The sequence below is a fragment of the Oncorhynchus kisutch genome, linkage group LG14 (assembly GCF_002021735.2).
Source record: "Oncorhynchus kisutch isolate 150728-3 linkage group LG14, Okis_V2, whole genome shotgun sequence".
NCBI classification, from domain to species: domain Eukaryota; kingdom Metazoa; phylum Chordata; class Actinopteri; order Salmoniformes; family Salmonidae; genus Oncorhynchus; species Oncorhynchus kisutch.
In genome coordinates this window covers 79916284-79942715 of record NC_034187.2, presented here as the reverse complement: position 1 = coordinate 79942715, position 26432 = coordinate 79916284, and the positions used below count along the sequence as shown (strand labels likewise).

General features: G+C 44.2%; 1 protein-coding gene across 1 annotated transcript; it reads right to left on the bottom strand.

Moving 5' to 3' along the window:
- Positions 1-213: 213 nt before the first annotated feature.
- LOC116353487 (SLIT-ROBO Rho GTPase-activating protein 3-like) lies at positions 214-25392 on the bottom strand. Its single transcript, XM_031789273.1, has 8 exons — positions 25174-25392; positions 23839-23952; positions 23218-23387; positions 22721-22756; positions 21666-21728; positions 21050-21134; positions 19207-19234; positions 214-445 (listed from the first exon to the last, which is right to left on the bottom strand). Exons 2-8 carry the CDS (start codon positions 23915-23917, stop codon positions 214-216), a joined length of 693 nt encoding a protein of 230 aa, XP_031645133.1. The 5' UTR covers positions 23918-23952; positions 25174-25392.
- Between the last annotated feature and the right edge of the window lie 1040 nt (positions 25393-26432).

The window sequence follows — 26432 nt, the reverse complement described above, 5'->3', positions numbered from 1 at the left end:
CTATAAACCAGGATACTAGTTAGTATCTCTATATATCTATAAACCAGGATACTAGTTAGTATCTCTATATATCTATAAACCAGGATACTAGTTAGTATCGCTATATATCTATAAATCAGGATACTAGTTAGTATCTCTATCTATAAACCAGGATACTAGTTAGTATCTCTCTATCTATAAACCAGGATACTAGTTTGTATCTCTCTCTCTATCTCACCAGTACTCCCGCTCCAGAGTCATGTGTTTCTCATAAACAGGCCCAGGCAGCTCTGATTGGCTGGGGAAGATAACATCATACTGGAGGATCATGGTCTTGACGAGGTCATTCACCTGTGGTTGCCTAGCAACAACATCACCAGAATCTGACCCTCTCAGAAGGCTCGGCCCGAAACACACCGCCAGGTTATAGGGCTGCATCATGTTCTCATCACTGTACTGGGACCCACTACACACACACACACACCGCCAAGTTATGCAGCTGTGTAAGGGAGTTGGTTCAGTGAAGGTTCAGGGTATGAATGTGCAAACTGAAACGTACTGGTTGAGAAAAGCAAAGAGGTAACGTATGACGATGAGGAGCAGCCGAGGGAAGGAAGAGACAATTGACCTTATCTGAGCTGCTTTCTCTGCCAATCCCTCGTTCTCAGAGAGCGAGAGACAGAGAGAGGAAGAGACAGAGAAAGAGAGAGAGACAGAGACAGAGAGAGAGAAAGAGACAGAAAGAAAGAGACAGAGAGAAAGAAATAGAGACAGAGCGAGAAAGAGAGACAGAGAGAGAGAAAGAAAGAGAGACAGAGAGAGAGAGAGAGACAGACAGACAGACAGACAGACAGACAGACAGACAGACAGACAGACAGACAGACAGACAGACAGACAGACAGAGAAAGAGTCAAATGAAAGTCATGGCAGCATGACAGTAGAATAGCAGTAGAGTAGTAGTGGAGTCTATAATACCTGTGTCCTAGACATTCTCCTCCTTCTTCTACACTCAGCCAAGTCGAGGAGGGAATAAAAGAAAGAAAGAGAGAGAGGGAAGAGGAAAGGGAGATATTGAAGAGAAGATTCTAAAAGTGAAAGCGGGATAAAAAGCACACACACAGGAGGAGAGAGACTACTGTTTAATATCACACAGGAGGAGAGAGACTACTGTTAAATATCACACAGGAGGAGAGAGACTACTGTTAAATATCACACAGGAGGAGAGAGAGAGAGAGACTACTGTTAAATATCACACAGGAGGAGAGAGACTACTGTTTAATATCACACAGGAGGAGAGAGACTACTGTTAAATATCACACAGGAGGAGAGAGACTACTGTTTAATATCACACAGGAGGAGAGAGACTACTGTTTAATATCACACAGGAGGAGGGAGACTACTGTTTAATATCACACAGGAGGAGAGAGACTACTGTTAAATATCACACAGGAGGAGAGAGACTACTGTTTAATATCACACAGGAGGAGAGAGACTACTGTTTAATATCACACAGGAGGAGAGAGACTACTGTTTAATATCACACAGGAGGAGAGAGACTACTGTTTAATATCACACAGGAGGAGAGAGACTACTGTTAAATATCACACAGGAGGAGAGAGACTACTGTTAAATATCACACAGGAGGAGAGAGAGAGAGACTACTATTAAATATCACACAGGAGGAGAGAGACTACTGTTAAATATCACACAGGAGGAGAGAGACTACTGTTTAATATCACACAGGAGGAGAGAGACTACTGTTAAATATCACACAGGAGGAGGGAGACTACTGTTTAATATCACACAGGAGGAGAGAGACTACTGTTTAATATCACACAGGAGGAGAGAGACTACTGTTTAATATCACACAGGAGGAGAGAGACTACTGTTTAATATCACACAGGAGGAGAGAGACTACTGTTAAATATCACACAGGAGGAGAGAGACTACTGTTTAATATCACACAGGAGGAGGGAGACTACTGTTTAATATCACACATGGGGAGGAGAGAGACTACTGTTTAATATCACACAGGAGGAGGGAGACTACTGTTTAATATCACACAGGAGGAGAGAGACTACTGTTTAATATCACACAGGAGGAGAGAGACTACTGTTAAATATCACACAGGAGGAGGGAGACTACTGTTTAATATCACACAGGAGGAGAGAGACTACTGTTTAATATCACACAGGAGGAGAGAGACTACTGTTTAATATCACACAGGAGGAGAGAGACTACTGTTAAATATCACACAGGAGGAGAGAGACTACTGTTTAATATCACACAGGAGGAGGGAGACTACTGTTTAATATCACACAGGAGGAGAGAGACTACTGTTTAATATCACACAGGAGGAGAGAGACTACTGTTAAATATCACACATGGGGAGGAGAGAGACTACTGTTTAATATCACACAGGAGGAGGGAGACTACTGTTTAATATCACACAGGAGGAGAGAGACTACTGTTTAATATCACACAGGAGGAGAGAGACTACTGTTAAATATCACACAGGAGGAGAGAGACTACTGTTTAATATCACACAGGAGGAGGGAGACTACTGTTTAATATCACACAGGAGGAGGGAGACTACTGTTTAATATCACACAGGAGGAGAGAGACTACTGTTTAATATCACACAGGAGGAGGGAGACTACTGTTTAATATCACACAGGAGGAGGGAGACTACTGTTTAATATCACACAGGAGGAGAGAGACTACTGTTTAATATCACACAGGAGGAGGGAGACTACTGTTTAATATCACACAGGAGGAGGGAGACTACTGTTTAATATCACACAGGAGGAGAGAGACTACTGTTTAATATCACACAGGAGGAGGGAGACTACTGTTTAATATCACACAGGAGGAGGGAGACTACTGTTAAATATCACACAGGAGGAGAGAGACTACTGTTTAATATCACACAGGAGGAGAGAGACTACTGTTTAATATCACACAGGAGGAGGGAGACTACTGTTTAATATCACACAGGAGGAGGGAGACTACTGTTTAATATCACACAGGAGGAGGGAGACTACTGTTAAATATCACACAGGAGGAGAGAGACTTGTTACGGCTTTCTAGTTGTGATGAAGGAGAGTCGGACCAAACTGCAGCGTGTCGATTGCGATCCATGTTTATTTAAACAAACGTAAACACGACTAAACGAAAACCGAAAACAGCCTGCAAACTAACAGAGAGTACACATAGGACAATCACCCACGACAAACTCAAAGAATATGGCTGCCTAAATATGGTTCCCAATCAGAGACAACGATAAACACCTGCCTCTAATTGAGAACCACTCCAGACAGCCATAGACTTTGCTAGATAACCCACTACGCTACAATCCCAATACTAACACCAAAACCCCAAGACAAAACACACCCCAATACAAAAACCCCATGCCACACCCTGGCCTGACCAAATACATAAAGATAAACACAAAATACTTTGACCAGGGCGTGACAGAACCCCCCCCCTAAGGTGCGGACTCCCGAACGCACCTCAAAACAATAGGGAGGGTCCGGGTGGGCGTCTGTCCATGGTGGCGGCTCCGGCGCGGGACGAGGACCCCACTCAGTCAACGTCTTAATCCCCTCTCCCTTCGTCCCTGGATAGTCCACCCTCGCCGCCGACCATGGCCTAGCAGTTCTCACCCAGAAACCCACTGGACTGAGGGGAAGCTCGGGAGTGAGAGAAAGCTCAGGAGTGAGAGAAAGCTCAGGAGTGAGAGAAAGGTCAGGAGTGAGAGAAAGCTCAGGAGTGAGAGAAAGCTCAGGAGTGAGAGGAAGCTCAGGAGTGAGAGGAAGCTCAGGAGTGAGAGGAAGCTCAGGCAGGTAGGTAGATCTACCAGATCCTGGCTGGTTGGCAGATCCTGGCCGACTGGCAGAGTCTGGCAGATCTGGAAGAGTCTGGTTGACTGGCAGATCTGGAAGAGTCTGGTTGACTGGCAGATCTGGAAGAGTCTGGCTGACTGGCGGCGCTGGGCAGACTGGCGGCGCTGGGCAGACTGGCGACGCTGGGCAGACTGGCGACGCTGGGCAGACTGGCGGTGCTGGGCAGACTGGCGGCGCTGGGCAGACTGGCGACGCTGGGCAGACTGGGGGCACTGGCGGCGCTGGGCAGACTGGCGGCGCTGGGCAGACTGGCGGCACTAGCTGCTCCATATAGGCTGACAGCTCTGGCGGCTCCGTGCTGACTGGCAGCTCCTTGCAGACTGGCAGCTCCTTACAGACTGACAGCTCCTTGCAGACTGACAGCTCCTTGCAGACTGACAGCTCCTTGCAGACTGGCAGCTCCTTGCAGACTGGCAGCTCCTTGCAGACTGACAGCTCCGTGCAGACTGACAGCTCCGTGCAGACTGATATCTCGGGCTGCTTCATGCAGACTGACATCTCTGGCTGGTCCATGCAGACTGACAGCTCTGGCTGATCCATGCAGACTGACAGCTCTGGCTGCTCCATGCAGACTGACAGCTCTGGCTGCTCCATGCAGACTGACACCTCTGGCTGCTCCATGCAGACTGACAGCTCTGGCTGCTCCATGCAGACTGACAACTCTGGCTGCTCCATGCAGACTGACAGCTCTGGCTGCGCTGAACAGGCGGGAGACTCCAGCAGCGCTGTAGAGGAGAAAGGCTCTGGCTGCGCTGAACAGGCGGGAGACTCCAGCAGCGCTGTAGAGGAGAAAGGCTCTGGCAGCGCTGGAGAGGAGGGAGAATCCAGCAGCGCTGTAGAGGAGAAAGGCTCTGGCAGCGCTGAAGAGGAGGGAGCCACCGTAAGGATTGGCCGGAGAGACAGCCTGGTGCGGGGAGCTGCCACCGGAGGACTGGTGCGTGGAGGTGGTGACGGATAGACCGGGCTGTGCAGGCGCACTGGAGCTCTTGAGCACCGAGCCCGTCCAACCTTACCTGGTTGAATGCTCTCGGTCGCCCTGCCAGTGCGGCGAGGTGGAATAGCCCGCACTGGGCTATGTAGGCGAACCGGAGACACCGAGCGCAAGGCTGGTGCCATGTAAGCCGGCCCAAGGAGACGCACTGGAGACCAGATGCGTAGAGCCGGCTTCATGGCATTTGGCTCGACGCTCAATCTAGCCCGGCCGATACGCGGAGCTGGAATATACCGCACCGGGCTGTGCACCCGCACTGGGGACGCCGTGCACTCCACAGCATAACACGGTGCCTGCCCGGTCTCTCTAGCCCCCCGGTAAGCACAGGGAGTTTGCGCAGGTCTCCTACCTGGCATAGCCATACTCCCTGTGAGCCCCCCCCAAAAAACATTTGGGGGGCTGACTCTCAGGCTTCCATCCGCGTCGCCGTGCTGCCTCCTCATACCAGCGCCTCGCCGCTTTTTCCACCTGCAGTTCCTCCTTGGGGCGACGATATTCTCCAGGCTGAGCCCAGGGTCCTTTACTGTCCAGTTCTTCCTCCCATGTCCATTTATCCAGGTGGTGCAGCCTCTCCCACTGCAGCTGCTGCTGCTCCTGCTGCTGCTGCCTCTGTTGCCTCTGTTGTGGCTCCTGCCTGTTAACACGCTGCTTGGTCCGTTGGTGGTAGGTGATTCTGTTACGGCTTTCTAGTTGTGATGAAGGAGAGTCGGACCAAACTGCAGCGTGTCGATTGCGATCCATGTTTATTTAAACAAACGTAAACACGACTAAACACGAACACTACAAAACAATAAACGAAAACCGAAAACAGCCTATACTTGTGCAAACTAACAGAGAGTACACATAGGACAGATAGGACAATCACCCACGACAAACTCGAAGAATATGGCTGCCTAAATATGGTTCCCAATCAGAGACAACGATAAACCCTGCCTCTAATTGAGAACCACTCCAGACAGCCATAGACTTTGCTAGATAACCCACTACGCTACAATCCCAATACTAACACCAAAACCCCAAGACAAAACACACCCCAATACAAAAACCCCATGCCACACCCTGGCCTGACCAAATACATAAAGATAAACACTAAATACTTTGACGAGGGCGTGACAAGACTACTGTTTAATATCACACAGGAGGAGAGAGAGAGAGAGACTACTGTTAAATATCACACAGGAGGAGAGAGTCTACTGTTTAATATCACACAGGAGGAGAGAGAGAGAGACTACTGTTAAATATCACACAGGAGGAGAGAGACTACTGTTAAATATCACACAGGAGGAGAGAGAGACTACTGTTAAATATCACACAGGAGGAGAGAGACTACTGTTAAATATCACACAGGAGGACAGAGACTACTGTTAAATATCACACAGGAGGAGAGAGAGAGACTACTGTTAAATATCACACAGGAGGAGAGAGAGAGACTACTGTTAAATATCGCACAAGAGGAGAGAGAGACTACTGTTTAATATCACACAGGAGGATAGAGAGAGAGACTACTGTTAAATATCACACAGGAGGAGAGAGACTACTGTTAAATATCACACAGGAGGAGAGAGAGAGACTACTGTTAAATATCGCACAAGAGGAGAGAGAGACTACTGTTTAATATCACACAGGAGGAGAGAGACTACTGTTTAATATCACACAGGAGGAGGAGAGAGACTACTGTTAAATATCACACAGGAGGAGAGAGACTACTGTTAAATATCACACAGGGGGAGAGAGAGAGAGACTACTGTTAAATATCACACAGGAGGAGAGAGAGAGACTACTGTTAAATATCACACAGGAGGAGAGAGAGACTACTGTTAAATATCACACAGCACGAGGAGAGAGACTACTGTTTAATATCACATAGGAGGAGAGAGACTACTGTTTAATATCACATAGGAGGAGAGAGACTACTGTTAAATATCACACAGGAGGAGAGAGAGAGACTACTGTTAAATATCACACAGGGGAGGAGAGAGAGAGACTACTGTTAAATATCACACAGGAGGACGAGAGAGAGACTACTGTTAAATATCACACAGGAGGAGAGAGACTACTGTTAAATATCACACAGGAGGAGAGAGAGACTACTGTTAAATATCACACAGGAGGAGAGAGAGACTACTGTTAAATATCACACAGGAGGAGAGAATCTGACAATTAATCTTAATGGTTGTACAGTCGTCTCAAATAAAACTGTGAAGGACCTCGGCGTTACTCTGGACCCTGATCTCTCTTTTGAAGAACATATCAAGACCATTTCGAGACCATTTCGAGGACAGCTTTTTTCCATCTACGTAACATTGCAAAAATCAGAAACTTTCTGTCCAAAAATGATGCAGAAAAATTAATCCATGCTTTTGTCACTTCTAGGTTAGACTACTGCAATGCTCTATTTTCCGGCTACCCGGATAAAGCACTAAATAAACTTCAGTTAGTGCTAAATACGGCTGCTAGAATCCTGACTAGAACCAAAAAATTTGATCATATTACTCCAGTGCTAGCCTCTCTACACTGGCTTCCTGTCAAAGCAAGGGCTGATTTCAAGGTTTTACTGCTAACCTACAAAGCATTACATGGGCTTGCTCCTACCTATCTCTCTGATTTGGTCCTGCCGTACATACCTATACGTACGCTACGGTCACAAGACGCAGGCCTCCTAATTGTCCCTAGAATTTCTAAGCAAACAGCTGGAGGCAGGGCTTTCTCCTATAGAGCTCCATTTTTATGGAACGGTCTGCCTACCCATGTCAGAGACGCAAACTCGGTCTCAACCTTTAAGTCTTTACTGAAGACTCATCTCTTCAGTGGGTCATATGATTGAGTGTAGTCTGGCCCAGGAGTGGGAAGGTGAACGGAAAGGCTCTGGAGCAACGAACCGCCCTTGCTGTCTCTGCCTGGCCGGTTCCCCTCTTTCCACTGGGATTCTCTGCCTCTAACCCTATTACAGGGGCTGAGTCACTGGCTTGCTGGGGCTCTCTCATGCTGTCCCTGGAGGGGGTGCGTCACCTGAGTGGGTTGATTCACTGTTGTGGTCATCCTGTCTGGGTTGGCGCCCCCCCCCCCCCCTTGGGTTGTGCCGTGGCGGAGATCTTTGTGGGCTATACTCAGCCTTGTCTCAGGATGGTAAGTTGGTGGTTGAAGATATCCCTCTAGTGGTGTGGGGGCTGTGCTTTGGCAAAGTGGGTGGGGTTATATCCTTCCTGTTTGGCCCTGTCCGGGGGTGTCCTCGGATGGGGCCACAGTGTCTCCTGACCCCTCCTGTCTCAGCCTCCAGTATTTATGCTGCAGTAGTTTATGTGTCGGGGGGCTGGGGTCAGTTTGTTATATCTGGAGTACTTCTCCTGTCCTATTCGGTGTCCTGTGTGAATCTAAGTGTGCGTTCTCTAATTCTCTCCTTCTCTCTTTCTTTCTCTCTCTCGGAGGACCTGAGCCCTAGGACCATGCCCCAGGACTACCTGACATGATGACTCCTTGCTGTCCCCAGTCCACCTGGCCATGCTGCTGTTCCAGTTTCAACTGACCTGAGCCCTAGGACCATGCCCCAGGACTACCTGACATGATGACTCCTTGCTGTCCCCAGTCTACCTGGCCATGCTGCTGCTCCAGTTTCAACTTCCACCTGACTGTGCTGCTGCTCTAGTTTCAACTGTTCTGCCTTATTATTATTCGACCATGCTGGTCATTTATGAACATTGAACATCTTGACCATGTTCTGTTATAATCTCCACCCGGCACAGCCAGAAGAGGACTGGCCACCCCACATAGCCTGGTTCCTCTCTAGGTTTCTTCCTAGGTATTGGCCTTTCTAGGGAGTTTTTCCTAGCCACCGTGCTTCTCCACCTGCATTGCTTGCTGTTTGGGGTTTTAGGCTGGGTTTCTGTACAGCACTTTGAGATATCAGCTGATGTACGAAGGGCTATATAAATAAATTTGATTTGATTTGAGAGAGACTACTGTTAAATATCACACAGGGGAGGAGGAGAGAGAGAGAGACTACTGTTAAATATCACACAGGAGGAGAGAGACAACTGTTAAATATCACACAGGGGAGGAGAGAGAGAGACACTACTGTTAAATATCACACAGGAGGAGAGAGAGACTACTGTTAAATATCACACAGGAGGAGAGAGACTACTGTTAAATATCACACAGGAGGACAGAGACTACTGTTAAATATCACACAGGAGGAGAGAGAGAGACTACTGTTAAATATCACACAGGAGGAGAGAGAGAGACTACTGTTAAATATCGCACAAGAGGAGAGAGAGACTACTGTTTAATATCACACAGGAGGATAGAGAGAGAGACTATTGTTAAATATCACACAGGAGGAGAGAGACTACAGTTAAATATCACACAGGAGGAGAGAGAGAGACTACTGTTAAATATCGCACAAGAGGAGAGAGAGACTACTGTTTAATATCACACAGGAGGAGAGAGACTACTGTTTAATATCACACAGGAGGAGGAGAGAGACTACTGTTAAATATCACACAGGAGGAGAGAGACTACTGTTAAATATCACACAGGGGGAGAGAGAGAGAGACTACTGTTAAATATCACACAGGAGGAGAGAGAGAGACTACTGTTAAATATCACACAGGAGGAGAGAGAGACTACTGTTAAATATCACACAGCACGAGGAGAGAGACTACTGTTTAATATCACATAGGAGGAGAGAGACTACTGTTTAATATCACATAGGAGGAGAGAGACTACTGTTAAATATCACACAGGAGGAGAGAGAGAGACTACTGTTAAATATCACACAGGGGAGGAGAGAGAGAGAGAGATTACTGTTAAATATCACACAGGAGGAGAGAGAGAGAGAGACTACTGTTAAATATCACACAAGAGGACGAGAGAGAGACTACTGTTAAATATCACACAGGAGGAGAGAGACTACTGTTAAATATCACACAGGAGGAGAGAGAGACTACTGTTAAATATCACACAGGAGGAGAGAGAGACTACTGATAAATATCACACAGGAGGAGAGAGACTACTGTTAAATATCACACAGGGGAGGAGAGAGAGAGACACTACTGTTAAATATCACACAGGAGGAGAGAGACTACTGTTAAATATCACACAGGAGGAGAGAGACTACTGTTAAATATCACACAGGGGAGGAGAGAGAGAGAGACTACTGTTAAATATCACACAGGAGGAGAGAGACTACTGTTAAATATCACACAGGGGAGGAGAGAGAGAGAGACTACTGTTAAATATCACACAGGAGGAGAGAGACTACTGTTAAATTGCACACAGGAGGAGAGAGAGAGGAGACTATTGTTAAATATCACACAAGAGGAGGAGAGAGAGAGACTACTGTTAAATATCACACAGGAGGAGAGAGAGAGGACTACTGTTAAATATCACACAGGAGGAGAGAGAGAGACTACTGTTAAATATCACACAGGAGGAGAGAGAGAGACTACTGTTAAATATCGCACAAGAGGAGAGAGAGAGAGACTACTGTTAAATATCACACAGGAGGAGAGAGACTACTGTTAAATATCACACAGGAGGAGAGAGAGAGAGACTACTGTTTAAATATCGCACAAGAGGAGAGAGAGACTACTGTTTAATATCACACAGGAGGAGAGAGACTACTGTTTAATATCACACAGGAGGAGGAGAGAGACTACTGTTAAATATCACACAGGAGGAGAGAGACTACTGTTAAATATCACACAGGGGGAGAGAGAGAGAGACTACTGTTAAATATCACACAGGAGGAGAGAGAGAGACTACTGTTAAATATCACACAGGAGGAGAGAGAGACTACTGTTAAATATCACACAGCACGAGGAGAGAGACTACTGTTTAATATCACATAGGAGGAGAGAGACTACTGTTTAATATCACATAGGAGGAGAGAGACTACTGTTAAATATCACACAGGAGGAGAGAGAGAGACTACTGTTAAATATCACACAGGGGAGGAGAGAGAGAGAGAGATTACTGTTAAATATCACACAGGAGGAGAGAGAGAGAGAGACTACTGTTAAATATCACACAGGAGGACGAGAGAGAGACTACTGTTAAATATCACACAGGAGGACGAGAGAGAGACTACTGTTAAATATCACACAGGAGGAGAGAGACTACTGTTAAATATCACACAGGAGGACAGAGACTACTGTTAAATATCACACAGGAGGAGAGAGAGAGACTACTGTTAAATATCACACAGGAGGAGAGAAAGAGACTACTGTTAAATATCACACAAGAGGAGAGAGAGACTACTGTTTAATATCACACAGGAGGATAGAGAGAGAGACTATTGTTAAATATCACACAGGAGGAGAGAGACTACAGTTAAATATCACACAGGAGGAGAGAGAGAGACTACTGTTTAATATCACACAGGAGGAGAGAGACTACTGTTTAATATCACACAGGAGGAGGAGAGAGACTACTGTTAAATATCACACAGGAGGAGAGAGACTACTGTTAAATATCACACAGGGGGAGAGAGAGAGAGACTACTGTTAAATATCACACAGGAGGAGAGAGAGAGACTACTGTTAATATCACACAGGAGGAGAGAGAGACTACTGTTAAATATCACACAGCACGAGGAGAGAGACTACTGTTTAATATCACATAGGAGGAGAGAGACTACTGTTTAATATCACATAGGAGGAGAGAGACTACTGTTAAATATCACACAGGAGGAGAGAGAGAGACTACTGTTAAATATCACACAGGGGAGGAGAGAGAGAGAGAGAGATTACTGTTAAATATCACACAGGAGGAGAGAGAGAGAGAGACTACTGTTAAATATCACACAGGAGGACGAGAGAGAGACTACTGTTAAATATCACACAGGAGGAGAGAGAGACTACTGTTAAATATCACACAGGAGGAGAGAGAGACTACTGTTAAATATCACACAGGAGGAGAGAGAGACTACTGTTAAATATCACACAGGAGGAGAGAGACTACTGTTAAATATCACACAGGGGAGGAGAGAGAGAGAGACTACTGTAAATATCACACAGGAGGAGAGAGACCAACTGTTAATATCACACAGGGGAGGAGAGAGAGAGACACTACTGTTAAATATCACACAGGAGGAGAGAGAGACTACTGTTAAATATCACACAGGAGGAGAGAGACTACTGTTAAATATCACACAGGAGGACAGAGACTACTGTTAAATATCACACAGGAGGAGAGAGAGAGACTACTGTTAATATCACACAGGAGGAGAGAGAGAGAGACTACTGTTAAATATCGCACAAGAGGAGAGAGAGACTACTGTTTAATATCACACAGGAGGATAGAGAGAGAGACTATTGTTAAATATCACACAGGAGGAGAGAGACTACAGTTAAATATCACACAGGAGGAGAGGAGAGAGACTACTGTTAATATCGCACAAGAGGAGAGAGAGACTACTGTTTAATATCACACAGGAGGAGAGAGACTACTGTTTAATATCACACAGGAGGAGGAGAGAGACTACTGTTAAATATCACACAGGGGAGGAGAGGAGAGAGAGAGAGATTACTGTTAAATATCACACAGGAGGAGAGAGAGAGAGAGGACTACTGTTAAATATCACACAGGAGGACGAGAGAGAGACTACTGTTAAATATCACACAGGAGGAGAGAGACTACTGTTAAATATCACACCAGGAGGAGAGAGAGACTACTGTAAATATCACACAGGAGGAGAGAGAGACTACTGTTAAATATCACACAGGAGGAGAGAGACTACTGTTAAATATCACACAGGGGAGGAGAGAGAGAGAGACTACTGTTAAATATCACACAGGAGGAGAGAGACAACTGTTAAATATCACACAGGGGAGGAGAGAGAGAGACACTACTGTTAAATATCACACAGGAGGAGAGAGACTACTGTTAAATATCACACAGGAGGAGAGAGACTACTGTTAAATATCACACAGGGGAGGAGAGAGAGAGAGAGAGACTACTGTTAAATATCACACAGGAGGAGAGAGACTACTGTTAAATATCACACAGGGGAGGAGGAGAGAGAGAGAGACTACTGTTAAATATCACACAGGAGGAGAGAGACTACTGTTAAATTGCACACAGGAGGAGAGAGAGAGAGAGACTATTGTTAATATCACACAAGAGGAGGAGAGAGAGAGACTACTGTTAAATATCACACAGGAGGAGAGAGAGAGAGACTACTGTTAAATATCACACAGGAGGAGAGAGAGAGACTACTGTTAAATATCACACAGGAGGAGAGAGAGAGACTACTGTTAAATATCGCACAAGAGGAGAGAGAGAGAGACTACTGTTAAATATCACACAGGAGGAGAGAGACTACTGTTAAATATCACACAGGAGGAGAGAGAGAGACTACTGTTAAATATCGCACAAGAGGAGAGAGAAGAACTACTGTTTAATATCACACAGAGGAGGGAGAGAGACTACTGTTTAATATCACACAGGAGGAGGAGAGAGACTACTGTTAAATATCCACAGGAGGAGAGAGACTACTGTTAAATATCACACAGGGGGGAGAGAGAGAGAGACTACTGTTAATAATCACACAGGAGGAGAGAGAGAGACTACTGTTAAATATCACACAGGAGGAGAGAGAGACTACTGTTAAATATCACACAGCACGAGGAGAGAGGACTACTGTTTAATATCACATAGGAGGAGAGAGACTACTGTTTAATATCACATAGGAGGAGAGAGACTACTGTTAAATATCACCACAGGCAGGAGAGAGAGAGAGACTACTGTTAAATATCACACAGGGGAGGAGAAGAGAGAGAGAGAGATTACTGTTAAATATCACACAGGAGGAGAGAGAGAGAGAGACTAATGTTAAATATCACACAGGGAGGGACGAGAGAGAGACTACTGTTAAATATCACACAGGAGGACGAGAGAGAGACTACTGTTAAATATCACACAGGAGGAGAGAGACTACTGTTAAATATCACACAGGAGGAGAGAGAGACTACTGTTAAATATCACACAGGAGGAGAGAGAGACTACTGTTAAATATCACACAGGAGGAGAGAGACTATTGTTAAATATCACACAGGGGAGGAGAGAGAGAGAGACTACTGTTAAATATCACACAGGAGGAGAGAGACAACTGTTAAATATCACACAGGGAGGAGAGAGAGAGACACTACTGTTAAATATCACACAGGAGGAGAGAGACTACTGTTAAATATCACACAGGAGGAGAGAGACTACTGTTAAATATCACACAGGGGAGGAGAGAGAGAGAGACTACTGTTAAATATCACACAGGAGGAGAGAGACTACTGTTAAATATCACACAGGGGAGGAGGAGAGAGAGAGAGACTACTGTTAAATATCACACAGGAGGAGAGAGACTACTGTTAAATTGCACACAGGAGGAGAGAGAGAGAGACTATTGTTAAATATCACACAAGAGGAGGAGAGAGAGAGACTACTGTTAAATATCACACAGGAGGAGAGAGAGAGACTACTGTTAAATATCACACAGGAGGAGAGAGAGAGACTACTGTTAAATATCACACAGGAGGAGAGAGAGAGACTACTGTTAAATATCGCACAAGAGGAGAGAGAGAGAGACTACTGTTAAATATCACACAGGAGGAGAGAGACTACTGTTAAATATCACACAGGAGGAGAGAGAGAGACTACTGTTAAATATCGCACAAGAGGAGAGAGAGACTACTGTTTAATATCACACAGGAGGAGAGAGACTACTGTTTAATATCACACAGGAGGAGGAGAGAGACTACTGTTAAATATCACACAGGAGGAGAGAGACTACTGTTAAATATCACACAGGGGGAGAGAGAGAGAGACTACTGTTAAATATCACACAGGAGGAGAGAGAGAGACTACTGTTAAATATCACACAGGAGGAGAGAGAGACTACTGTTAAATATCACACAGCACGAGGAGAGAGACTACTGTTTAATATCACATAGGAGGAGAGAGACTACTGTTTAATATCACATAGGAGGAGAGAGACTACTGTTAAATATCACACAGAAGGAGAGAGAGAGACTACTGTTAAATATCACACAGGGGAGGAGAGAGAGAGAGAGAGATTACTGTTAAATATCACACAGGAGGAGAGAGAGAGAGAGAGACTACTGTTAAATATCACACAGGAGGACGAGAGAGAGACTACTGTTAAATATCACACAGGAGGAGAGAGACTACTGTTAAATATCACACAGGAGGAGAGAGAGACTACTGTTAAATATCACACAGGAGGAGAGAGAGACTACTGTTAAATATCACACAGGAGGAGAGAGACTACTGTTAAATATCACACAGGGGAGGAGAGAGAGAGAGACTACTGTTAAATATCACACAGGAGGAGAGAGACAACTGTTAAATATCACACAGGGGAGGAGGAGAGAGAGACACTACTGTTAAATATCACACAGGAGGAGAGAGACTACTGTTAAATATCACACAGGAGGAGAGAGACTACTGTTAAATATCACACAGGGGAGGAGAGAGAGAGAGACTACTGTTAAATATCACACAGGAGGAGAGAGACTACTGTTAAATATCACACAGGGGAGGAGAGAGAGAGAGACTACTGTTAAATATCACACAGGAGGAGAGAGACTACTGTTAAATTGCACACAGGAGGAGAGAGAGAGAGAGACTATTGTTAAATATCACACAAGAGGAGGAGAGAGAGAGACTACTGTTAAATATCACACAGGAGGAGAGAGAGAGAGACTACTGTTAAATATCACACAGGGGGAGAGAGAGACTACTGTTAAATATCACACAGGAGGACGAGAGAGAGACTACTGTTAAATATCACACAAGGGGAGAGAGAGACTACTGTTAAATATCACACAGGAGGACGAGAGAGAGACTACTGTTAAATATCACACAGGAAGAGAGAGACTACTGTTAAATATCACACATGACGAGGAGAGAGACTACTGTTTAATATCACACAGGAGGAGAGAGACTACTGTTTAATATCACAGGAGGAGAGAGGACTACTGTTTAATATCACACAGGGGAGGAGAGAGACTACTGTTAAATATCACACAGGAGGAGGAGAGAGAGAGGACTACTGTTAAATATCACACAGGAGGGGAGAGAGAGACTACTATTAAATATCACACAGGAGGAGGAGAGAGAGAGACTACTGTTAAATATCACACAGGAGGAGAGAGACTACTGTTAAATATCACACAGGAGGAGAGAGAGACTACTGTTAAATATCACACAGGAGGAGAGAGAGAGAGAGACTACTGTTAAATATCACACAGGAGGAGAGAGACTACTGTTAAATATCACTCAGGAGGAGAGAGAGACTACTGTTAAATATCACACAGGAGGAGAGAGAGACTACTGTTAAATATCACACAGGAGGAGAGAGAGACTACTGTTAAATATCACACAGGAGGAGAGAGAGACTACTGTTAAATATCACACAGGAGGAGAGAGAGAGAGACTACTGTTAAATATCACACAGGAGGAGAGAGAGACTACTGTTAAATATCACACAGGAGGAGAGAGAGACTACTGTGAGGTGTCACGTTCTGACCTTTATTTCCTGTGTTCTGTATTTAGTTAGTATGGTCAGGGCGTGAGTTGTGTGGGTAGTCTATGTTTGATTTTCTATGATTTGGGGTTTTCTATGTTTCGGCCTAGTATGGTTCTCAATCAGAGGCAGGTGTCATTAGTTGTCTCTGATTGAGAATCATACTTAGGTAGCCTGGGTGTCACTGTGTGTTTGTGGGTGATTGTTCCTGTCTTTGTGTTTTGCACCAGATAGGGCTGTTGAGGGTTTCACACGTTTCTTGTTTTGTTGTATCGGGTTGTTCATGAGTAAATTTACATATTAAAAGAACCATGGACACTTACCACGCCGCATATTGGTCCTCTGATCCGTTTCGCCTCTCCTCTTCAGAAGAAGAGGAGGAAATCCCTTACAGGAGGAGAGAGACTACTGTTAAATATCACACAGGAGGAGAGAGAGAGACTACTGTTAAATATCACACAGGAGAGGAGAGAGAGAGAGACTACTGTTAAATATCACACAGGGGAGGAGAGAGAGAGAGACTACTGTTAAATATCACACAGGAGGAGAGAGACTACTGTTAAATATCACACAGGAGGAGAGAGAGAGAGACTACTGTTAAATATCACACAGGAGGAGAGAGAGAGAGACTACTGTTAAATATCACACAGGAGGAGAGAGACTACTGTTAAATATCACACAGGACGAGAGAGAGACTACTGTTAAATATCACACAGGAGGAGAGAGGCTACTGTTAAATATCACACAGGAGGAGAGAGACTACTGTTAAATATCACACAGGAGGAGAGAGAGACTACTGTTAAATATCACCCAGGGGAGGAGAGAGACTACTGTTAAATATCACACAGGAGGAGAGAGAGACTACTGTTAAATATCACACAGGAGGAGAGAGACTACTGTTAAATATCACACAGGAGGAGAGAGAGAGAGACTACTGAGACTACACCAACCAAGAATTTACAAAATGGGACAAACACCAAATTGAGATTCTGCATGCAGAATTCTGTATATCCTCCATGTACAAAGTAAAACACCAAATAATGCATGCAGAGCAGAATTAGGTCGATACCCGCTAATTATCAAAATCCAGAAAAGAGCCGTTAAATTCTACAACCACCTAAAAGGAAGCGATTCCCAAACCTTCCATATCAATGCCATCACCTACAGAGAGATGAACCTGGAGAAGAGTCCCTTAAGCAAGCTGGTCCTGGGGCTCTGTCCACAAACACAAACAGACCCCACAGAGTCCCAGGACAGCAACACAATTACACCCAACCAAATCATGAGAAAACGAAAAGATAATTACTTGACACATTTGAAAGAAATTACAAAAAAAATGAGCAAACTAGAATGCCATTTGACCCTAAACAGAAAGTACACAGTGGCAGAATACCTGACCACTGTGACTGACTCAAATTTAAGGAAAGATTTGACTATGTACAGACTCAGTGAGCATAGCCTTGCTATTGAGAAAGGCCGCCGTAGGCAGACATGGCTCTCAAGAGAAGACAGGCTATGTGCTCACTGCCCACAAAATGAGGTGTAAACTGAGCTGCACTTCCTAGCCTCCTGCCAAATGTATGACCATATTAGAGACACATATTTCCCTCAGATTACACAGATCCACAAAGAATTTGAAAACAAACCCAATTTTGATAAACTCCCATATCTACTGGGTGAAATACCACAGTGTGACATCACAGCAGCAAGATGTGTGACCTGTTGTCACAAGAAAAGGGCAACCAGTGAAGAACAAACACCATTGTAAATACAACCAATATTTATGTTTATTTATTTTCCCTTTTGTACTTTAAGTATTTGCACATCATTACAACACTGGATATATTCATAATATAACATTTGAAATGTCTTTATTCTTTTGGAACTTCTGGGAGTAAGTTTGCTTTGGCCATGTAAACATATGTTTCCCATGCCAATAAATCCCCTTGAAATTTAATTGAGAGAGAGAGAGAGAACAAAAATAGATTCATGACATTCTCACTGTTAGTTTTTGTTTTGGACCAGGGAGATACAGTAGCTGAATGTTCCAGCCACACGCTGCATATCTCTCCAACACATATTAGCATTATGAAATATTAGTGTGTGTGTGTCTGTGTGTGTGTGTGTGTGTGTGTTTATTACCTGTATGAAACCCAGCATATCATAGGTGAAGAGGGTGTGGCTTTACATGGAACAGGGTCTTGACCTCTGCACACGCACTGACCTAGCACACTGCATTCTGGGAGATATACAGCATCACTCAATAGTCATACACTTACGCACACACACGCAAACATACACACATCCTGGTTTCAACAATAAAAATGTAGTGTTGCTTGGATTTAGATCTGTGGCTGTGTTGACGAATATACTCTCTCTTTCTCTTCTCGTTCTCTCTCTTATTTTCTCTCTCCTCTCTCTCTCAATTCAATTCAATTCAAGGGGGTTTATTGGCATGGGAAACATGTGTTAACATTGCCAAAGCCATTGAGGTAGATAATATACAAAAGTGAAATAAACAATCAAAATTAACAGTAAACATTACACATACAGATGTTTCAAAACAATAAAGATGTTAAAAATGTCATATTATGTATATATACAGTGTTGTAACAATGTACAAATGGTTAAAGTACACAAGGGAAAATAAATAAGCATAAATAAGGGTTGTATTTACAATGGTCTCGCTCTCTCTCTCTCTCTCTCTCTCTCTCTCTCTCTCTCTCTCTCTCTCTCTCTCTCTCGCTCTCTCTCTCTCTCTCTCTCTCTCTCTGAGCAGAAACATGGATGTTTACCTGGAGGGGTCGCTATCAACGGCCTCAGCTGGAAAACAGACGGATAGATGAAGAGACCGCGGGGGTGAGGGGGGCAGGGAGAGAGAGATAGCAAAAGAGGGATAATGGGAGAGGGAGAAGGAGGAAGGAGGAAGGAGAGGGCGAAAAAGAGAGTTAGGGATAGGCTAAGATTAGTTGTGTAGTATATTACAGTAGTAGTATAGTAGTATAGTAGTAGTACAGGAGAAGTAGTTGTACAGTAGCAGGAAAGTAGTAGTATAGTAGTGGTAGTAATATAGTAGCAGTAAAGTAGTAGTATAGTAGTGGTAGTAATATAGTAGTAGTACATTAGTAGTATAGTAGTAGCACAGTAGTAGTATAGCAGTAGTACAGTAGAAGTACAGCAGTAGTATAGTAGTAGTATAGTAGCGGTAGTAATATAGTAGTAGTACAATAGTAGTATAGTAGTAGTACAGCGGTAGTATAGTAGTTGTAAAGTAGTGGTAGTAATATAGTAGTAGTGGAGCGGTAGTATAGCAGTAGTACAATAGTATTATAGTAGTAGTAGTACAGTAGTAGTACAGTGGTGGTAGTAATATAGTAGTAGTACATTAGTAGTACAGTAGTAGCATAGTAGTAGTATAGTAGTGGTAGTAATATAGTAGTAGTACAGTAGTAGTACAGCGGTAGCATAGTAGTAGTACATTAGTAGTACAGTAGTAGTATAGTAGTAGTATAGTAGCGGTAGTAATATAGTAGTAGTACAGTAGTAGTACAGTAGTAGTATAGTAGTAGTATAGTAGTAGTACAGTAGTAGTATAGTAGTAGTATAGTGGTGGTAGTACTATAGTAGTAGTACAGTAGTAGTACAGTAGTAGTATAGTAGTGGTAGTAATATAGTAGTAGTACAGTAGTAGTACAGTAGTAGTATAGTAGTAGTACAGTAGTAGTATAGTAGTAGTATAGTGGTGGTAGTACTATAGTAGTAGTACAGTAGTAGTACAGTAGTAGTACAGTAGTAGTATAGTAGTTGTATAGTAGTGGTAGTAATATAGTAGTAGTGCAGCGTTAGTATATTAGTGGTAGCAATAGTAGTAATATAGCAATAGTAGTAATATGGTAGCAATAGTAGTAATATAGTAGTAGTACAGTAGTAGTATAGTAGTAGTACAGTAGTAGTATAGTAGTAGTATAGTGGTGGTAGTACTATAGTAGTAGTACAGTAGTAGTACAGTAGTAGTATAGTAGTAGTACAGTAGTAGTACAGTAGTAGTATAGTAGTGGTAGTAATATAGTAGTAGTACAGTAGTAGTACAGTAGTAGTATAGTAGTAGTACAGTAGTAGTATAGTGGCAGTATAGTAGTGGTAGTAATATAGTAGTAGTACAGTAGTAGTACAGTAGTAGTGTAGTAGTAGTATAGTAGTAGTACAGTAGTAGTATAGTAGTAGTATAGTAGTGGTAGTAATATAGTAGTAGTGCAGCGTTAGTATATTAGTGGTAGCAATATAGTAGTAGTACAGTAGTAATATAGTAGTACTATAGTAATAGCACCATAGTAGCATAGTAGTACTATAGTAATAGTACCGTAGTAGTATAGTAGTGGTAGTAATATAGTAGTAGTACAGCGATAGTATAGCAGTAGTACAGCAGTGGTAGTAATATAGTAGAAGTATAGTTGTGTAGTAGTACTATAGTGGTAGTACCGTAGTAGTATAGTAGTAGTATAGTAGTAGTATAGTAGTACTATAGTAGTAGTGCCGTAGTAGTGCCGTAGAAGTATGGTAGTACTATAGTAGTAGTATAGTAGTACTATAGTAATAGCGCAGTAGTAGTATAGTTGGCATGTGGTATAGTAGCAGTACCTTTCTGTATGGCCTCCTGCAGAAGGTCATGTTTAGCCTGTAGTTTGGAGATCAGGGAGCTTCCAGTCAGATACTCCTTCACTTTCTAACAAACCACAGAAACACAGATACACTCTTTTACCTTTACACAGCTATAGTACCTTTACACAGCTATAGTACCTTTACACGGCTATAGTACCTTTACACGGCTATAGTACCTTTACACGGCTATAGTACCTTTACGCAGCTATAGTACCTTTACACAGCTATAGTACATTTACGCAGCTATAGTACCTTTACACAGTTATAGTACCTTTACACAGCTATAGTACCTTTACACAGCTATAGTACCTTTACACAGCTATAGTACCTTTACACAGCTATAGTACCTTTACACGGCTATAGTACCTTTACGCAGCTATAGTACCTTTACACAGTTATAGTACCTTTACGCAGCTATAGTACCTTTACACAGCTATAGTACCTTTACACGGCTATAGTACCTTTACACAGCTATAGTACCTTTACACAGCTATAGTACCTTTCACACACACCCACAGTAAGACATAATGCTGGTAATACCAGTTTCATCTTGTTACTATCGTCCTCGTCTGTAGTGACTAAGGTATGTTCGTACCGTCTGCATTTCAGTGGTGACCTTCAGTAGCTCGTCTTGCATCTCAACTCCGACCTCCTTACTCTGATCAGAGACGAATCAGTCATCAGAGATGAATCAGTCAAAAGGAATCAGTCATCAGAGATGAATCAGTCATCAGAGATGAATCAGTCATCAGAGATGAATCAGTCAGAGACTAGTTTAGAGACGAATCAGTCAAGACGAATCAGTCATCAGAGACGAATCAGTCATCAGCGACGAATCAGTAAAGAAGAATCAGTCATCAGAGACTAATCAGTCATCAGAGACTAATCAGTCATCAGAGACAAATCAGTTAGAGACTAATCAGTCATCAGAGACGAATCAGTCATCAGAGACGAATCAGTCATCAGCGACGAATCAGTCAAGAAGAATCAGTCATCAGAGACAAATCAGTCATCAGAGACGAATCAGTCAAGAAGAATCAGTCATCAGAGACAAATCAGTCAGAGACGAATCAGTCATCAGAGACGAATCAGTCATGAGAGACGAATCAGTCATCAGAGACAAATCAGTCAAGAAGAATCAGTCATCAGAGACAAATCAGTCAGAGACAAATCAGTCATCAGAGACAGATCAGTGATCAGAGACGAATCAGTCATCAGAGACGAATCAGTCATCAGAGACAAATCAGTCATCAGAGATAAATCAGTCATCAGAGACAAATCAGTCATCAGAGACGTATCAGTCATCAGAGACGAATCAGTCATCAGAGACGAATCAGTCATCAGAGACTAATCAGTCATCAGAGACGAATCAGTCATCAGAGACTAATCAGTCATCAGAGACTAATCAGTCATCAGAGACTAATCAGTCATCAGAGACGAATCAGTCATCAGAGACTAATCAGTCATCAGAGACTAATCAGTCATCAGAGACTAATCAGTCATCAGAGACGAATCAGTCATCAGAGACTAATCAGTCATCAGAGACGAATCAGTCATCAGAGACAAATCAGTCATCAGAGACTAATCAGTCATCAGAGACTAATCAGTCATCAGAGACTCTCTGCACGTGTCTGAGTCAACAGAACTGACCAACACTGAGACACCGACTGACCACTCTGCTCCTTCCTACAGAGGGGAGGGGGGAGACAGAGGGGGAGACAGAGAGAGGGGTGAGACAGAGAGCGAGGAGAGGGAGGGAGAGAGAGACAGAGAGAGGGGTGAGACAGAGAGAGGGGTGAGACAGAGAGAGGGAGAGACAGAGAGAGGGGTGAGACAGAGAGAGGGGTGAGACAGAGAGAGGGGTGAGACAGAGAGAGGGAGAGACAGAGTGCGAGGAGAGGGAGGGAGAGACAGAGAGAGGGGTGAGACAGAGAGAGGGGTGAGACAGAGAGAGGGAGACAGAGAGACAGAGAGAGACAGAGAGAGGGGTGAGACAGAGAGAGGGAGAGACAGAGTGGAGAGTTAACGAACATGATATTAACATTGAATGTTCTGTACTAACATAACATCAATAAATGGAATCTACCGGTCAGATCAAACAATAACATAGAATAAACAGGAAGAATGCAATGTTTTCACACACACACCTCTTGGCCTTCAGGGTGAACCTCTGTGAGTTTGTCGAGGGCGCGGGCGTACTCTGCCTCGATGTCGCCATGACGACGGAAGAACTCAGACAGGTCAGACAGCTGTTGACCTTTGACTTCCACCTGACCTTCCAGAACCTGCATCTGGTCACACAGCTGCACCCGCAGGTCTACGCATGTGCGCGCACACACACACACACACACACACACACACACACACATATGAACACACATGTGAACACGTAGCGGACGTGACTCATGGTCTCGTGATGAGGTAGCCCTGTGGGAGACCAGGGTTCAAATCCCACTTGTGAAAACGGCGCCCAACTGTGGGACGATGTCTCATGGAGGAAGGAAGTGGGGTGAATATAGCGGACCGGAGTCGGGCTCATGGCCTCGTGATAAGATAACAATGCCTGCTATTTCAAAACCAGTATCACCCAAAAGGGAATTACCTCTTGGTCTAATGGTGAGACTATGGTTTCTCTTTTGGGAGACCAGGGTTCAGATCCCACCAGTGACACATTAACATACGTATTTGAACACACATCAGACATCAGGAGGCAGTATATGTATGAATCCCTGTCACGCAGACAGACACGTATAGTTGCATGATCTCACCTTTGACCTGGGAGTCATACTCGTACAGACTCCCTCTCTGCATCCTCAGCTTTCCATGTGATGTCATCATGTCTGACATCTAACCTCTAACACTGTCTATGGATCCATCCATTTCTAAGCGAGAAAGACAGACAGACAGCGAGATCAGAGTAGATAAGGGTTATGACGTACTGTATGGTTAGGACATGCTAACCCACCAACCGTTAAACTGGCTGGCACATGCTAACCCAACGACAGTTAAACTAGCTAACACATGCTAACCCACTGACAGTTAAACTAGCTAACACATGCTAACCCAACGACAGTTAAACTAGCTAACACATGCTAACCCACCGACAGTTAAACTAGCTAACACATGCTAACCCACTGACAGTTAAACTGGCCAGCACATGCTAACCCACCGACCGTTAAACTGGCTAGCACATGCTAACCCAACAACAGTTAAACTAGCTAACACATGCTAACCCACCGACAGTTAAACTAGCTAACACATGCTAACCCACCGACAGTTAAACTAGCTAACACATGCTAACCCACCGACAGTTAAACTGGCCAGCACATGCTAACCCACCGACAGTTAAACTGGCCAGCACATGCTAACCCACCGAGAGTTAAACTGGCCAGCACATGCTAACCCACCGACAGTTAAACTGGCTAGCACATGCTAACCCACCGACAGTTAAACTGGCCAGCACATGCCAACCCACCGACAGTCTCTAAGAAGATGCTCAGAAACAGCTGCTCCAATAGAAATCCCAGAGTATGCTATTAAGCATTGTGACACACACACACACTACGAAGCAGTGTCATGGCGGTGTTGGAGAGCTGGGCTCATGCGCAGACACACACCTAAACAAATTCATAGGCACAATTCTTGTACATATCCACATACACAATATTAAGACACACACACAAACACACACACAAACAGACACACACACAAACACACTCACAAACACACACACACAAACACACACAAAAACAGACACACACACAAACACACTCACAAACACACACTCACAAACACACACACAAACACACACACACACAGACACATACATACAAACACACTCTGACAATGCTGCACTATCATTAGAAAATTAATAATCTATCATATTCCACCCATCATACATGGCACCATCAGCAAACACAGTGTCACTGCAGTCACACACACACACACACACACACACACACACACACACACACACACACACACACACACACACACACACACACATATGTATGCACATGTGCACAAACAACGTAATACACAGATTGTTCATTCACACACACCTCTGTCGTTGCTATAAATAACACAACCCATGACAGCCATACCTCACGGGTTAGTCCAATATTCCTTTATCGCTGTTCATCTCCCTATCCTCTCCTCTCTTCTCCTCCTTCCTCTCTCCTCTCTATCGCAGAGACCAGTGCAGATCACACAGCTCAGTTCTCTCCTCTTCCTCCTCCCTCCTCCCTTTTCAGGCACAAGACAGCTCAAAACAGCCCTCCCTCCCTCTCTTTTCCTCCCTCTTTCAAACACAGCTTCTCTTTATCACTCTTTTTCTTCCCCTCTCTCACATGAACATCCCTCCTCTCTGTCTCTCTATCTCTCCCTCTCTCAGATAAACAGCCCTCCTCTCTGTCTCTCTATCTCTCCCTCTCTCAGATAAACATCCCTCCTCTCTGTCTCTCTATCTCTCCCTCTCTCAGATAAACATCCCTCCTCTCTGTCTGTCTATCTCTCCCTCTCTCACATAAACACCCCTCCTCTCTGTCTCTCTATCTCTCCCTCTCTCAGATAAACAGCCCTCCTCGCTGTCTCTCTATCTCTCCCTCTCTCAGATAAACAGCCCTCCTCTCTGTCTCTCTATCTCTCCCTCTCTCAGATAAACAGCCCTCCTCTCTGTCTCTCTATCTCTCCCTCTTTCAAATGAACATCCCTCCTCTCTGTCTCTCGATCTCTCCCTCTCTCAGATAAACATCCCTCCTCTCTGTCTCTATATCTCCCCCTCTCTCAGATAAACATCCCTCCTCTCTGTCTCTCTATCTCTCCCTCTCTCAAATGAACATCCCTCCTCTCTGTCTCTCTATCTCTCCCTCTCTCACATAAACACCCCTCCTCTCTGTCACTCTATCTCTCCCTCTCTCACATAAAAACCCCTCCTCTCTGTCTCTCTATCTCTCCCTCTCTCACATAAAAACGCCTCCTCTCTGTCTCTCTATCTCTCCCTCTCTCACATAAAAACCCCTCCTCTCTGTCTCTCTATCTCTCCCTCTCTCAAATGAACATCCCTCCTCTCTATCTCTCTCTCTCAAATGAACATCCCTCCTCTCTGTCTCTCTATCACTCCCTCTCACATGAACATCCCTCCTCTCTGTCTCTCTATCTCTCCCGCTCTCAGATAAACATCCCTCCTCTCTGTCTCTCTATCTCCCCCTCTCTCAGATAAACATCCCTCCTCTCTGTCTCTCTATCTCCCCCTCTCTCAAATGAACATCCCTCCTCTGTATCTCTATCTCTACCTCAGATAAACAGCCCTCCTCTCTGTCTCTCTATCTCTCTATCGTTCCCTCTCTCACATAAAAACCCT